The sequence below is a fragment of the Lagopus muta genome, chromosome 4, assembly GCF_023343835.1.
Source record: "Lagopus muta isolate bLagMut1 chromosome 4, bLagMut1 primary, whole genome shotgun sequence".
NCBI lineage: Eukaryota > Metazoa > Chordata > Aves > Galliformes > Phasianidae > Lagopus > Lagopus muta.
In genome coordinates, this window is record NC_064436.1 from 2631600 (window position 1) to 2649241 (window position 17642).

Genomic DNA, 17642 nt, shown 5'->3' on the forward strand with positions numbered 1-17642 from the left:
GAGGAGTATTGGGGAGGGGGAGGGAGTAGATGTTTGCTGCAGTGCTTGGAGAGATTGGTTGTATCAATTGCTGTGTTTCCTAGCATAGGTTTCTATCTTTTGCCCTTGTACAGATGTTACTTGTCAGGTTCCCTTCTATTATGTGTAAGGCACAGAGATGTCATATTTCATTGCCATCCTAAGGGACCTAGAGGCAGAGGAGAATGATGGCCACAGCAGAAACAGGGCAAGAAAGGCCTTCGAGCAGTCATCCAGTCCATCCTCCTTGCCTGAAGGCTGAATCGAATACACCTGTGTAATTCCTGATGGATAGTGATTTCACAGCTTTCCCAGATGTTCAATTTAAGAGCAAACACAGACCAGCTTTTTGCTTTTTTTGTCTAACCTAAGCTAGGCTTTGTCTCCAGATCCCTTACTGCTGTCTGCTACTTATGTATGAGCACACTCTCCTTCTATATTTGAAGATGGCTGCTGTATTTGTCCTTCCTGCTGAACTAAATAATCCCTCTTCCCTTGAATTTTCTGCCCTCAGATCCTTTTGCTCATCTTGCTCTAGAATCTTTCTAGTTGGGACTCATCTTTTTTGAAATTCCAGACTGGGTTCTGCACCTCAGCCGAGTGCTGCTCTGTACATGGCTTTGTGTGGCTCAGAGCCATTCTTTTCAGTGCTGCTTTTTGTGATACTCTTTTTACCACCATCATGGCACAGTTCAACTACATTTGTCATGAGATGCACACTGACATCCAGAGCTTGTGCTGCATTGCTTTTCTGTACTGCTTCCAGTTTATACAGTTCTCATCCTAAGGGACAGTCTGTGCATTTGATCATTCCTATAAAATACAGGATTTTACATCTATTCCTGTGGAACTGTGTTCCTTGCCTCTCCTCGAACAAGCCATTCCTTTTTATTAGTATTCTAGTCATGTGAGTTATCCTGTGCTTCTTGGTGTACTATATAAATGTCCAAGTAGTTGAGGTAAATTAACATCCTTTTGGTCCATTCCATGATCTCAATGAATAACCTTTCTCTCTTCTGATTTTAAGGCAGTAATCCAAACTGCCACTGTTCATAAATGAGCTTATGCTACCAGTTCCAATGGATTCTAGAGTTCTAAAGCCATGACAGCAAAATCTGTGTGAAACAGCTTGGTTTATAGTATTTTTGTGTTACTGATATATAACTCAAAGAAGCTTGAATGCCTCTGGCTGGTAACTAATAGAATCATAGTATGGTTTGGAGTAGAAGGAACCTTAAAGATTTTCCAGTTCCAAATTCCCAGTGTCAGAGGTTAATGTTAACCTTGATATTGCGAATGTTTTGTTGCAGGCAATAGCATTGCAATTTTCTTTTGGTTTGCTATGTTCATTTTGCATTATGAAGCATCACCCAGTGGAACACAGCCCCAGTACAGTCACTTTTCCAGAAGAGTAGTTTGTAGAAGTCTAATACCACAGATGCTGAAAAGAAGACCTGGATCAAATTACTTCAAAAAATATTCCTTTCTAGTTTATAAAATATTAATTGAAATATTATTCCACTTTTAATGCACAGGTGACAAAAGACTTGTTACTCTGCTATGCCTGTATTGATAAATGCACAAAATAAAAAGATTCAGAAAGATACTCGAAACTACTGTTTTACTGGCTTTTTTCAAAAGGACTTCTCATCTTTCTAAAGGAAAGCTGGTATGCTCAGGGTACCTCAAATTAAATGTAGAATAAATCTGTTTTAACTGAAGGTGTTGTCAAGTCTCTGCATGCAGCTCTTTAAAGAGCCAGTAATGTGCAAATTTTGAAACAGTCCACAGAGCAGCAAGACAGAAATTGAAGTCCCATTTTGATGCTTTTTTTTGTGTGTGTGAGTTTCAATACATACAGGATTTTCAGAGCTTTAATGTCAGGGTATGCCTAAGATGATGTATGACACATCCAAATGCTTCAACTTCCTATTAACGCTTACAGTGGGGGCAGCCTTTGGTATAATTTCAGGTGGAGTTCATATCTTTTGAACATTAGTGAGACATGCAGAGTACAAAGTCATTCTATCTGGTCGTGAGCTTTCATAAGCCAACTGGAAGCTTGGTAAATGCAAGAAGTATTTATTCTCTACTGGCATAAACACAATGGAGCCTGCACACAGAGAAGAATTTGTGGCTGCCTGGTTGAAAAACTAAAGTAGCTCATAGAGAACACCACTGTATTGGAAGATGGCAACAATCCAATGGCCACTGAAGTTATTTTCACTGCCTTAAACTGCATCATGCTGGTACATTATGTTTCAGATGTTCAGAATGTGTTAGATTGCTTTTTAAGGTGTGTAATCCCTTCCCCATGTACAGTCAATGTGTAGCTAAGAGCAAAATCATGTTATTCTTTCTTTTGATTTTTTTTACTTTAGTAGTTCCACGTTTTCAATTTCTTTTCTTTAAACAGCAATCTAGTATTCTAGAACTAACATGAGATCTATTTTTTATCAGAGCTAATGTGATTATAGAATCTAAAATGCCTGTTTATGGTACAGAACAGTGTGCTGTTCATGGCAAAATTGCAAAAGTAGGAAACTGCTGATCTGAAACTGGTAAGTCAGGAAGAATGAGCAGGGAGTAATGCATAGCTTTTGGTTCAACTCCTCAGGTGCTGGTATACCTCAAGAAAGGAATGCACAGGACATGCAGACAAATATGACAGCTTGCAGAAATAAGTAGCATTTAGAGGACAGCAAAAACTTTTTTCAGACTGCAAACTCAGGAAGCAATCTAGATACTACTCAGCACAAGTGTGCAGTTTGTGAATTAAACAGTGCCTTCATTTTAGAGAATGCTCATTATGATTGCAGCATGTTGAATGATTTTGTAACACCTGGCACTTAGTAAAAGTTGTAAGGTCTTCTGTTGCATCACATACATTTTTAATAGAGAAATGTGATTGACAGTGCCAAAATTCAAGCAATTCAATATGGATTTTAAAAACTTATAATGATTAAAATGAATCCATTTCAATAATATTGCATAACTTAACCAGGAGCTGAACTGCTTGTTTTTTGGCTCTGTAAAACTGTAGTCTTGCAATTGTGAGGTGTGTATTTTTCTGTCTTTGTGTTCTGGTTTCCTGATTGCTGGACATAAAAATACGCATCTAGCAGCTCTAACTACCTGATTTTACTGCAGTTCTGAATACTGATATTCAATCTTGTCTACTTATAAAAATATATGTGAAGAACAAGGGTGCAGGAAGTTTCATTGTGAAATGATATGCTTCTTTTTAATAACTTAAGACTCCTTTGTATAAGTAATTGCTCATTCTACTTTTTTAAAGAGAGCTCAAAGGATGAGAGCTGTGAGTTGTCTGAGGTATCACCTGCAGGTTTGTCTCAGACCCTGAGAAAGAACTTCTGACACAGATCCTTCAGTCCTACAGGCGTGAGTGGCTGAACTGTGCCAAAGGAAAAGTGCTTGCAAGTCTTCTGAGGACTGTAGCCCACTTTTTTCAGCCAGCATCTCAGTTATGTACTTGGGCAGCTGTGTGTATTATCAGCTAGAATCTGGGGTGGCAGAGTAGCAAACATGAACTGTTTATTATTCAGTGGAAGTTGCTACTTCTTGGTTAAATCAATGACCTAAGTAAGGTAAGATTGGCATATTTAATTTGCTTCAAAGTAATTCAGAGGAAAAGGCTTACAAGAGACAGTCTTTTCCCTAGAGAAAGTAGGCAAATACTTGGGGTATTTGCTGGCTGGGGTAGGTGAGACTTGATCACGTAGGTAGGCAGGTTTTGCACTTTTTTTTGGTAAAGACTTATTAGTATTCAAATTAGATGTTCTGGGCAGTTTTAGAACAGGGCAGTGTGTTGATTTATTTATTAATGGTAAGTGAATTTGTGCGGGGTAAATCGTAGCACCGTGTCCCCGTGCCTTGTATAGCCCTCCATTTATAATGATTCAAAGTGCATTAAAACCAAGCTCAAAGATTTAGCGTGGCTTTATGTAGTAGGCTAGTCTAAAATTTAAATCCAATTAATCCAAGGAATTTGAAATTTCAATTTGGGTTCATTGCTACAGCAGTATTGTTAAATTTCTGAGATAATTACTAGCATGTATTCCCTTGGATCTGTGTAGGACTTTCGACTGGCTATGAGTAAAAATAGCATAGCTGAAGAGCCTGCTGGAAGTGTTGGATTCTTACTATTCACATGGTATTATAAAGTGGCTGATACCAAATATCTAATCTCTAATGATAATTATTAAAATAATTTTAATTAATTACACCAACCGTGAGTTTCTTCTTCTGGAAAGTAATGTGGGATACATTTTTGTAATCATCTCAGGAACTTTCTTGGATGAAAGCTCAGTTCACCAGGGGTATTTGTCATAGATGATAATGCTTGAATGGCTGTTTTAATCAATAAAAGAACAGTGGTTGAAAACTGTATTTCAGTAAATATTTTAATAAGTAGCAGTTTACATTTAAAAATGTCTATCTTCTTTTAGTCACATACTTAATGATTTATCACTACCTTAATTATTAATTTTTGAAGTGGAAGTGCCTTGTGAACTGAAAGAGGTTCCAGGGTGTTCTTAGGGCAAAGCAGTGAAGAAAAAGGACAACACGGGTTGGTAAGCTGCTCTTATGTTGAGAGTGGCAAAAAAAGGTCATTGCTGTAAATGGAAAGTGGACAAAAAGGTAATACACTAGTATTTGTTCTTAGCTTTTAAAAGGATTCTTCTGTAGACTAAGAAGGTGATTGTGTTCTGTTGCATCCAGACTTGCTCTTACAAAATGCCTTTAAATACCCACAGACCTAAATAGCACTTTAGTTAAAGATGCTTCTGAACACTCAGATTCATTTTTAGGAAGACAGCGTAGCTTCATTCTTGATCTTATTTGAAGCCTCTTACATATGCATATTAGTTTAGTTTGCAGCAGCCAGTTTGAATTTTCCAATTTATTGTACTTGCACTTCAACATTCATAATAGGTCTTTCAAGCCATTTCAAATCTGATTTTTCACATGGGCAGATAGTAAATAGGACACTGGAATGGTTTTGAGCTAAAAGAGAAGGGGATTCAGGTTAGATATTAGAACTTTTTTTCTCAGGGGGTGGTGAGGCACCGAAGTAGTTTGCCCAGAGAAGCTGTGGACATCCCATCCCTGGAGATGTTCAAGGCAAGGCTGGATGCTTGCCCATGGCAGGGGGGTGGGACTGAGTGGCCTTTAAGGTCCTTTCCTACCAAAACCAGTCTGTGATTCTATGATTGTATTTGAAGGAAAAAAAAAAAGAGTTTTATGGAATCATACGTCTATGAGTAAAAAGACTCAAAGAACAACAAAGTTCTTTGTTGTTTAAAGGGAATTATCAATAGCAGTTGCATTGATCTTTTGCAGCTGCTTTCGTCTTAAGGTTGGAGGTAAAATTACATGAACAGATGAGATTTTACAATTACTTCATCAGGGTGGTTAGTTTCCTCAAACAGTGGGATGAATTAGAAGTAATGTTTTTCAGAAATAAATTCTGCAGATTCAAATTCAAATAATTGTTTTTATTATTTCTGTTAAGCACCACGGACTCATAAGCAAGTAATTGGTGTTAATTTGTTTTTTGTTGTTTTTTTTTTTCCTGCAAGATCCATGTGCTTATTAAAGGAAGAAAACGTCTGTGACAACTTAATGTGTTCAAATTAGCCTCTGTACTTTACTGAAATATTGCAAACAAGGTGATGAATTGTTTAGCGAATCATTGGAAAAAAAATGGCTGGTGCAGAGCAGTAAGGCAGTCTTCTGTATACCCACAAAATACAGAGACACACTTTTGAGTCTTTATTGTATATGTTGCTTTGATTTATATTATGCTTATATTTGAGTATGCTAAAATTGTTTAAATATAAAGAAAAATACTGATCATCTGCTTTTCTCCACTTACACTTGCAACAAGGAGTGCTTCCTTTATTACCTCTTTGAATCTTACCTCCAGCTGAGGAAAATACTCACATTTGCTTTCTGATCGTATTTTTCTTTAGCTCTATTGGTGATGTAGGATGAAGAGCCCTCTTCTATACCTGTTTAATCTGAATTCAGCCTTCCTGAACACTGTTTCAGCTGTATAAGCCATTCTAGCTGAGGTCTCCCTGGTGTGTTGTGCAGTGGTCTCTGGCTCAGTCTCTACTCGTTTCTTTCTCACTGTTATTTTTGGACTGAACTGCTAGTTTGTAGTCCCCATGGGTGGTTTTCATTTGTTTTACTGTGTCTACAGCATAGACATCTGTATCTGAGCTGTTTACCCTGGGCTCCTCTAATAGTCGCAGAAGTCACTGCAAAAGGAATTAATGGAATCCGTAGGCAAGAGTCACGATGCAGTCCATGTTTCATAGAAAGTGACAGCAAATCCTAGAGCACTTCAGAGCATTCAAGTTTATATTATCATCTTAATATCGTAGCTCCAGAATTATGATAATGCAGGGCACCTTCTTGCTTATTCTTTGCAAGGCTTTAATAATTACCGGCAATTCTGCAGGAACTGTGTAATAGTATCAATAGTATTTTCTATTAAATTTTACTCAGTTTATCATCTAAAATTGGAAGTAACTGAAATGAAGTTAGTTTTATAGCACTGTGAAAGTAGTAGTCTGTAAGACCCCATTCCATTTCTAGAGAATAATATTCCAGGTCTTGCTCCCTTTGATTTTAATGATGCAGATTTGAACCTGAATGAATCTCTTATATAATGAAGTGAATCAAGACAGTGCTAATGCATCTTTTGACTCATGACAATTGTCTTTACACTTACAGGCACACGAGCACACTCATCTATTTGCTTGAGCAAATGTTATCTGTACGTTACCTCCTGTTTATGGTCACCAGGTCTCTTATTTGGTCATGAGGTTTCAGTTTGGCAGTCTTAAAAACTATCTACACCTTAATGAATAAATGTAATAATCTCCATGAAGGTTATTAGGAGCTGGTGCAAGGAATTATGAATGGGATGTTTGCTTTTGTGACATCCCCTACAGCATGAGGGTGTGAAGTGTTTGTAAAATATATTGAGATTCCTAGATTAAACACGATTTAACCTAAAGCACATGTGAATTTCATATGTGGTTGTACGCGGAAATAGATGTGAATCAATAGGCAAAGCCCTGCACAAAGTGAATATGTGACTGAGTTGTGGATGTTCAGGCCTCTAATTATGTAACACTAGGATTATATTGCTGAGGTAAAGGATTAAAAAATCCCAGTTATCAAAAGAAACATAACTGAGATGCCATTGCAGCTTCTGAATTTCAAGGCTGTATTTCCTCTGCCACTCAATGTGTGAGTGGTTTATGACAGTGCTGTATGCTAAGCTTTTCTCAGAATGCAACAGTGTATTTCTATATGTATTTCTATAATGAAAAAGCTACTTTTGAAACAGCCTTGCTATCTGGTCCCCTTGAAAGTATTTCAGTATCTTTTCTTCTCTCTGTTACCTTCTCATCTATAAATGCATGTTCTCATTTCATCACTGCAACTCCAGTGGTAGAAAATAATGTCAATTTCAGCTGGTCTTTTACTTTATTTTCCTGTTGTTCTGATCCTTTTAAATGTTTTCATACCAACCGCTGTGAGAACCTTCTTGAGAATATTCACATTAATCATCCAGTAAGTTTATGCATCCGAAAAAGAGTTCCACCTTTCTTTTCTTCCTCTCCAAGGTCTGGTGGTTGCATACAAAAATGACCTCAATTCAGAGCACTGCTTTGGTTAGAATTACAACAGCCTTCTGCATGGCTTGAGCTAGCTAATTAAAATTCTCATTAAAGTCTGAGCCATTGAAGCAAAGAGGCAATACATCATTCCTCACTGCTTTAGAGTTTATGTATTTTCAGCATCTAATAGCCTTCATAGGGATCATTGCATTCATTCATAAGGCTGTAAGCTCTTATATTCTGTCCCGTATTTCCAAAAATGGGTGTTAAACTTGGAATAATTGTAATGTTCTGTAATGTTCTGGACTCATAAAATCCGTCTACCTAAGTGAGGACTTATGTGTATGCACATGCGATTTTTGTTCAGTTAGTTACAGTGCAGAGTTTTCCAGTACCTGCAGATAACTACTTTTGACTGTTTAGCCCCAGCTGCTGATGCGTATGATGGCTAGATTCTTCTGTGATACCTCAAAAGTTGTAAGGTATAAAGCTCCTTATATCTGTCAGATTAGGAACGTGGGACTCTTCCTTGCCTTTCATTCTTTGAGAATTGCCATGTCTTCCTCCAGACACCACAGCCCATAATGTATTATTTTCAAAGGGTTGCCTAGATACTGCCTACCAGCAAACAGCTTCTCTCCTGATCCTTTGTCTGTAACAATAATTTAAACACATGTATATACCAATATACTTTGGTTTTGTGAGTCTGTATGTAAGATGACATGTATCTTGAGTTCTGTATATAAATGCACCTCCAATGAAGAGTGTAACAAGAGTAAAAAAAAAATCTTATTTCTAAAGGCATACTCAGGTTAAATAGCGAACGTTATTTTTTCCCCTTTTCATCTCTGTGAACTTCAGCCATATCTGGACACCAAAGTGTTACACATTTGTGATGAGAAATGAATGGAATTCACACCATGAAAACAGCTGTAAATTTTCAGTTCAGGCTTATCAGCATTATCTTTTTTTATCTTTCTGGAGAGCACTGTACGTTAATCAGTGCAGGTGCCCCTCAGATGGCAGTGACCTCAAAACGAAAGGATGGCGTACTGTCATCTTTATTTTTAATGTATTCCTGTGTCAAATGGATGGAGAATGCTAGAAGTTATACTGAGGTTGAAGCTGTTTTTTAATGAAATATTTTCACTCCTTTTCAGTATACATCTGCTCTGACCTATGATGCTGTGCAAGTGATGACAGAAGCTTTCCGTAATTTGCGTAAACAGAGGATTGAGATCTCCAGAAGAGGAAATGCTGGAGATTGTCTTGCAAATCCAGCTGTACCCTGGGGTCATGGTGTAGAAATAGAAAGGGCATTGAAACAGGTAGCTTCCCTAGAATGAATGCTGAGATGAGTGCATGTGTGAAGTCTTCTATAAATGCTTGAAAAGAACTTTCTGGTCTTCTAACCTGCCTGGATCTTGCTGAGAATAATGAGGAAATTAACTCCGCATCAGGAATTTGTTCCTTTGCTAAGTTACATTGGGTACAGAAAGTGTCTAAACTGAATGTTTGTGATAAATCAATAATTATTTGTGGAAACAAAATTCTTTTTTCTAGGAAGAAACATAACTGAATTCACTTTCGTCTTCATCTATATAGGTTCAGGTGGAAGGTCTAACAGGGAATATAAAGTTTGATCAGAATGGAAAGAGAATCAATTTTACGATAAACGTCATGGAACTCAAAAGTACTGGCCCTCGGAAGGTAATTTGAGTTGTCTTACAGTGTCTTTAAAGGTTTTATCACGCTAAACAGAGGGTTAAGGTAGGTAATGAAACACTGCAAATGAGTTAAAGCATGACTTGTGATAATGTGTATTCAGAGATATATTCTATGTTGGTCTTGCAGAGCAGAGTAAAAGCACCTATTACTTCTTTCTAACAAATAGAGTTTTTATTTCTGGTAAGTACTATATGACAGTATTTTCCTTTTGGCTTTGTGGGTTAAACTTCTTACTTTCTGATCTGAAATACTGAATGTGAGCCAGTAACTGGGGAGATAAACATCTGAATGACAAATACTGAATACTGCTTTTCAGTAATGTTTGTTTAAATGTGATTATCTTTCTGCTGTAATTCGAAATCCTTTGGGAGAAGCTGTTTTATCATGTCTTCCTAATCTGGAGTATTTGATAACAAATCAATCTCACAGCAGATGACATTGCTTCTAAAGGTTCTTGATATGCGAATGAAAATGATATACTTCAACCAGAATAATATGAGCTAATATCATTAGCTCATTCTTGTTAATATTTGCTATAGTAACTGTAAATAGAAATATTTATGCTGATAAATCCGTAACTAAAATAGTTCTCTGTGAGCATAAATCTTGGGCATGGTAATAATAAACTCTTCTGTGGAAGTTCATATTCACTAGTGTCTGTGCATCCTAAAAACTCTCTTTAGATTGGATATTGGAGTGAAGTGGACAAAATGGTTGTGAATCCCCTTGATGGCCCTCTCGGAAATGAATCTTCGGGACTAGAGAATAAGACTATTATTGTCACCACTATTTTGGTAATTAACCTCATATTTTGTCAGAAGATAGTGTATTCTACAGTGATTTGTTTCTCCTGTTAATATTAGTTCATTTCCTGTTTATTTTTTGAGGTTGTGATATGTCACTCATTATGATACATTAATAAAATCCAGAAACAAAGGAAATGCAATTTGGTATGCTGTTTTCTTCTGTAGAAGACAGATTGTCATTGACTGGGAAGAGAACATCCTAGAAAGTTATTTCTTCTAGTCCAGAAATCAGGAATGAAATACCTGCTTCTGAAAAAGAGAGTTTCAAATGATATAGCCACAATAGTAATTATTAATCGATTGCTTATTAGGAAATGAATGTTACCAGACAGGAAGGAGACTCATTTTTGCACTTCAGAATCTTAGCTAGTATGGGCCGATAAAGTTTGAGATAAAAAATAAAGTTATATTGTAATTGTTTAGAAAGTAATGTTATATATTGTTACACAGCAACATTTTTGTATTGCAAAGTTTCTTTATCAATTTGGTTAAGTCACAGGCTAATGTAATGCCAGTGGATGCAAGAATATTTGGATAACAGTTGAGCAGAGAGGAGGTGTATTGCTTTCAATGTAACGTATAAACCACCCATAGTTTTGCTGATGATAGAACTACTGCACATCTGTAGATACATATTTTTTTCTGTGTAAAAACTCAATATTAATTCTAGCCTGAAGAGCCAGAAGTGTGTTTCAAGGAAGGAACATAGCTGTGAAATAGGAAATAATTTCATTTTATTAAGACAACAACAAAAGCAACTAAATGCCTTTGCCTTCTTCTATCCAAACTGTAAGAGAGAAAGAAACAGATTTTGGAACTTAGATTCTCTCTTCTCTGAAAGCGTAACTCCTGTTAACGTTCATGGTCATTATTAACATACTGCTGGGATCTCTATACCTGTAAGTATTGTTATTTGTATATGACTGTGAAGAATGTAGCATTTAAATCTTTTACAGAATGCATCACATTAATCATGTACAGCTGACATAATGGCACCTGAATCATACATGCTATTATTGTCTTTTTTTTGGCTTGTAAAAGGAAAACCTGCTAATCTAGGAAATGCACAACCTTTACATTGTAGCTAAAGCAAGTTCTTTCTGTGCAGGAGTCCCCATATGTTATGATGAAGAAAAATCATGAAATGCTTGAAGGAAATGATCGATACGAGGGCTATTGCGTGGACCTAGCTACAGAAATTGCTAAGCACTGTGGATTCAAATATAAGCTCACAATTGTTGGGGATGGCAAGTATGGGGCCAGGGATGCAGACACGAAAATATGGAATGGGATGGTTGGAGAGCTTGTTTATGGGGTAAGAATATCTATTATAATAAAACAATTTAAAAATGCTGGGATCTGTGGGATTTGGCTTAGTTCTCTTCATGAAGTAGAGGAAAATTATTTGTTTCCTCTGATAAAGAATTAGTAACTTGTCTTAGAATAAAAAAAAATAATGAAAAAAAAAAAAAGTAAGGCACAGAATTGGATTTTAAATGTAAATGAAGTTGGGAGGGAAATGAGTACATATTTCACCCTCCTTATGAGGCGAAAGGCCTTCCTAACACTTTTAAATGTCATATACTTTTAAAAGGGCATATTCCCATAAATTGGGAAGCTTAGAATATGTCAACCATATGGTTGGTTGCATGTGTTTCAGTAACAAGAGTCTCAACTAAAAATTTCTGAAATTTTCAATATGACATTTTCAGGGAAAAGAATGTTAGCCATGTCTGCTGTCCTGTTTTCTTTTATGAGAAATACAATGGAAACTAAACTATGATCATTATATTAGTTATTATTTTCTTCTTTTTTTTTTTTTTTTTTCCTTTACAGAAAGCTGATATTGCAATTGCTCCATTAACTATAACATTGGTGAGAGAAGAGGTGATTGACTTCTCAAAGCCCTTTATGAGCCTGGGGATATCAATAATGATCAAGAAACCTCAGAAGTCCAAGCCAGGAGTGTTTTCATTTCTTGATCCATTAGCATATGAAATCTGGATGTGCATTGTTTTTGCCTACATTGGGGTCAGTGTAGTTTTATTCCTGGTCAGCAGATTTAGTCCGTACGAGTGGCACACAGAGGAATTTGAAGATGGAAGAGAGACACAGACTAATGAATCAACTAATGAGTTTGGGATATTTAATAGTCTCTGGTTTTCCCTGGGTGCCTTTATGCAGCAAGGATGCGATATTTCGCCAAGGTTGGTTACTCGCCTTTTTCAACTTTGTGCATTTTTGGTCTCAGCCAGCGGAGGTTCATGGTACATATATTTTCACTTGAAAGAAATGCATTATTGTGTTTCTTTTTCCTCAAAAACCACAGAAGTCCTTGAAATAAAGGCCGTTTTCTGACACGAGGTGGTGTTCAGAACTGTCTTAATGTCAGCCGTACGTTTGCCAAGTGAAGTTATATGTACCATGGAGAGACTGGAAAATGCATAAGGTTCAAATCATTCCATGCCTTCTTGGAGGGGTACCGTGTTTTTGCTGCATATTCCCATTTTACAGTTGGCAGTGCATTTGGTTCACAACAACTGTAATGGGAAAGAAGGGTAGAATGTCAGCCATGAACTACACAGCCAGCACTTTACCCCGAAAACTCACTACATGTCACAACAGTTATTAACTGTTTTTCCATAGGAGAGCTTTGAACTGAAATCAAAATCCCGTGGTTGCTCTAGTTTACTCTGAACAGTTGCAAAACATTGCTGCTTTTCTATGGCCTAGTTTTGTGAAAGTCACAAAGGAAATTGCTAAAATGAATTTGAAAGTCTAGTTTATAAATGCTTTATTCCTCATGGATTTTCACCTACCCTATTAGGAACAACAGTGAAGCACTTAAGCTAATTCCTTTGCAGCTCATTAAATATTCTGTTTCCCTTGTGCTTAAGTGGTTCTAGCCTTGATTCAGCAGTGATGAGTAGGTAGATAAATACTACTTGCTGCTTGAAGGAACTGTAGTAAGAAGTGAAGTAGGGCAACTGGGTTTTAGGAAATTAAATCAGATCTTCCTAACTATAGCAAGCAAGTTAGCTTTCTTCTAAGTGTCCTCAATTAAGATGGAATAGGTCAAATTTTAGGCAGTCCAGTGATTGTTTTGCAATTGAAATCACTCAAATGGAGCATTTTTTATATCCCCAAAGACAACAGCAGATTTTCAAGTTCTGCAGAAATAACAGAGCACTTTCTGTGTGAGATATTTAGCAGTTTTATTTAACTTATTCAGAGAAGTATAGCAGCCTTTGTGTTGAAAGATGTGATGGATTTGTCATGCAGCATGGCAAGAATTGTGTGCAAGAGATGAGACAATGAAGAGAGAACAACTTCAGGTCATGAGAAGCTGTCTGAATTTCAGTTCTTTGGGTTTTTATATTGATTATATACTTCACAAGTTGAGTTGTTAGCTATATAATTATTGCTACTGAATCATGACCATAGTAAAATGACATTTTTTTTCAATGTTCCTGGCTATTACAGCCTAACAGTTGTGCAAAGTTTGATAATGTTGCAAAGATGATGTGACAATATGGTAAGTGGCCATCATAAAGATGCATGAATCTGAAGTTAATAAGGAGATTGACATGGCTGATTTAGTGCCACTGAAGTGTTCAGGAACACCTTATTTCATTGCAAGCATGCTTTGAGAAAGGTGTTTAGTTTGTATATCTGTTTATTGTAAAAACATGAAAGGGCTGCATACACCTCAATAATTTTTGTTCTGACATTAAGACTAGACGTTACTGATCTGACATATGGGGTGTTTACACACGTGTGAGTTCAGGCTACCACATCATTGTCAAATTCAGAATTCTTTAAAAATACACATTAAAAAATGAAAGCTTTGTTTAACTGGAACAGACAGGTGGGAAAATTTTGAATACAAATGACCACCCTAAAAATTTAACTTACAAAAATGTAATGTGGGAGCATAATTTCTGGACTGATCTTATCCTTGTTTTACAAGGTCAGTAACAGTTCTTTGCTGACAGATCCTGGCTTTTGAATCTGATGAATTATCCTTTACAGTGGATGTTATCAGTACAGTATAAGATAGGATAAAATAAACAGTAAGTACACAGTCATAGATTTTTACCCTGCAAATAGATATTTATCATGGAATTTAATCTTTCAATTCTAGAATCATTATGTTTTCAGGTTACCTCTATGTCAGAAGTGACAGAAAACATCTAAATGAATATATTTCATTTTAGAAGGAGCATGAAATAACTTCTTTTCTGTGGTCCTTTTTAATAATGTATACTGGACCATGTCTAACTTGATTTTCATGTTTTGGACTGGATCAGTGAGTTTGTGGTAGGTGGAGCGTTGGCAAAGATAATTTTGAGGCTTTTTCCAGCGTTAATGATTCTATGATTTTTCATGTCTCAGTTACCAGAAATCTTTTCCAGATTATTTGTCCAGAATTGTTTCAATTTATTTTTCTTCCCAGTTTAATAAATCAGCTTTACGTGATTGTTGTGTTTAAAATCAAAGAACACTTTCAAAAAGTATATGTAGAAAGATAAATAGGCATATATATATATATATATATATATATATTCTGTCAGAGTTAATTTGACATCCCATTCACAATACTGCAGGCCAGGTGAGTGATTTGTGATTTGTTTACTTAATAGATAGAGGAGACACAACATGACATACCTAACCTACTGCAGTGCCTAACACTAGGCTTTCAACTCTATGCACATTTCTGCCAAATAACTAAGTACATCTCCAAAGATTCTGTACTACTTCCTTCCTTTAATGTCTTGTTTGGATACAAAGTAGTAAGTAATTTTGAACTTTAAAAGCTTGTTAAGAAATAAGTTTGACAATGAGGGCAGTATCAATAATCCTATCAACGTTTTAGTACTGAAAGCTGGTGAATTCCTCTAGTTGTGTTCACTATACTGTTCTGTATATTTTCTTGAGTTCTCTTTTCTTCTTTCTTCTTGAGCAGGAGATGCAAAACAAAGATCCATAAGAGCCAGCCTGCTACAGTTAGAAACATCAGTTTACCATTGTTTAAAAAATACACTTTCTTTGCTGTTTTATCTGTATTATCAGTTTGCCTGTGTCACGTCTAGTCCTCAGCATGTTAAATGTTTGTATCTTTCAAAAGTTGTGTGCACTTCTTGGTTTATGGATATTCCCTGGGCCAGTTTTTATTGCAAATAATGCTATTTGTTTCTTAGTGTAGGTAGGCTGTAGCAGCATAAGCCGTTGTTTTGTAAAAAATCAGTCTTTGAATGTCTCACAAAAACAAGCAGTCTGAAGAGACTCAATTTTTAAGCGCATACTGATTTATCTGAAAGGTCTGTTTTACTGGTTTTGCTTGATTCTTATTGTGTCACACAAATTCACATCAGGGGGAACGATAAGCTTGTGTGTTAATGTAGCAATTTGAGATGAGCAGTCTCATTTCAGGGCGCTCAGAACACTGAAGAAGCGGATCTCTATATTCTCCCTAAAGTAGACTGGAGTTCTGATTCCAGCAGGGTCCAGGCGATGTAGTGGAGTGTGCGATGGTCACCCCGTGCTATTAGCATGTACAACTGCACTGCAGAGTAACTTGAAATGCCTCCCAGTAGCATAATGCATCATTTGCATAAAACTGATAACATGCGTTCCTTTTTAGGACTTTCATTTCACTTTACAAATCCATTTCATACTTGTTATTAGATCCCTGTCTGGGCGCATTGTTGGAGGTGTGTGGTGGTTCTTTACCCTCATCATAATCTCATCCTACACGGCTAACTTAGCTGCCTTCCTGACGGTTGAGAGGATGGTGTCTCCCATTGAAAGTGCAGAGGATCTTTCCAAGCAAACAGAAATTGCATATGGGACATTAGATTCTGGCTCCACTAAAGAGTTTTTTAGGGTAAGAATTTCTACTTTTTAGTTTTTTGTTTTGCTGCAACTTAGGTCTTCACTCGTGTAAATGTTTTCTCCCTAGGCATTATTAAAAGATTGCTATAAAAATGTGATGTGTGCAATTTAACTTGAAGATATGTAAGTGTTTTAGTTTATTAATTATCAGAACACTTTATTATCTGTATGTTAACCCCGGGGCCATGGTATAAGTAATGCAAGGTAAAAGTGACTGCAAGGAATTACCAAAAAATATTCCACTGTAAAGAAAAAAAACGAGACATGCTCATAAAATGGAGTCGATATTGTTTCTGTAGGCCCTAAGACAGTAGCTAACAGTTTTAAATAAGACTAATAGTGGTCCTGTGTTTTAGATACTCATGCAGTGAATAGGAATGTGAGAAGGTGCACAGCCATGATTTATTAAATATTACCTATTTTTCAAGCTTGCAGAGGGGAAGTGGATTACAGCCCTGTTTGCTACTGTTGAAAATGCGTGCCTGCCTTTGAAGTCAGATGTTATTTGTATTTGCATTGCAGTAATGCTTTCTGTCAGTCTTCTACCTCACTGTGTTACAGTTTTTAAAGAACATAAGACTTAGTAAGTTCTGCTGCTGATTGCAATCCTGCTGATCTAAACCAAAACTAAGATCTGATTTGTAAGCTGGTAAAAGAAAGATCGTTCCATGCTAAAAGTATTAGAAGCGTTTAGAAGGATACAAATACATTTCTGCTTGAGAGTGTAAAGCTTATAACAATTGTGGCTATTCAAATTCTTCTGAACAGTTTCTCCTCAGAGATTTCAGACTTGTGTGGTATGTTTACATGATGAGGTATTTGTGCTCCTAGCATCGAATTCACTAATGTAGGTTGAGATACTCTCTGTGGCGGTCACTTACAAGAATTAGAAGGTTTGAATCCATATACATTTTCCCAAGTACTCTTTTACACAACTGTGGGCTTTGTGAGGGTGTGTTCTTTGTGTTTTGTGTTTGCTTTGGATCAGTAAGAAGTTAGTATGGTCTCTGGAAATTTCTTTTCAGCAACTTATGCACTTCATGTGATGCAGCTGCTAAGCCCGATGATTCTATCTACTATATGCTCCAAATCACATCAGCTTGCCCAGTTATTTTTCAATAAATAGTTGTCAGAATTTCTTTCTGAAACCTGAAACTCGTGTTTTAGGATTGGAACTCTGTGAAAAGCAGTCTTTAGCACTAAGGAGACTAAAATTTCACCTGGAATCTTGTAACTGAATTGCATTGGGTGTGTGATTTTCTTATGACCTGACTTTAGAAGTCAGACTTTTTGAGCAGCTGGAAACTAGTTAAGTATTTAGCAGAAAGCTAATTAAGGGTCTTTGTTACTGTCATGAATTGCTTTGTTTTTCCCACAATTAGTCTGCATCCTCTTCAAGAAGTGATATTATCTTCCAGTATGCTTTCTAATGGTGGAATGTACACTGTACCTAAATATTCACTAGTTAGAGCTCTCGTTTCTCAGCACAAAAAGTAGGAGTTACTGTATAGCAGTGATAAAATAGTAAGCAGAA

The 17642-nt window shown here is 36.5% G+C and overlaps 1 protein-coding gene across 4 annotated transcripts in view; it reads left to right on the forward strand.

Moving 5' to 3' along the window:
* Nucleotides 1-17642, forward strand: part of GRIA2 (glutamate ionotropic receptor AMPA type subunit 2) — an 82561-nt gene that overhangs the window by 50187 nt on the left and 14732 nt on the right. For all 4 annotated transcript variants that reach the window (XM_048941093.1, XM_048941091.1, XM_048941089.1 and 1 more), the window contains exons 7-12: nucleotides 8840-9007; nucleotides 9285-9389; nucleotides 10091-10201; nucleotides 11322-11528; nucleotides 12050-12420; nucleotides 15902-16100. In XM_048941093.1, coding sequence (XP_048797050.1) covers nucleotides 8840-9007; nucleotides 9285-9389; nucleotides 10091-10201; nucleotides 11322-11528; nucleotides 12050-12420; nucleotides 15902-16100 — 1161 coding nt within the window. The remainder of the gene's footprint in view (nucleotides 1-8839; nucleotides 9008-9284; nucleotides 9390-10090; nucleotides 10202-11321; nucleotides 11529-12049; nucleotides 12421-15901; nucleotides 16101-17642) is intronic.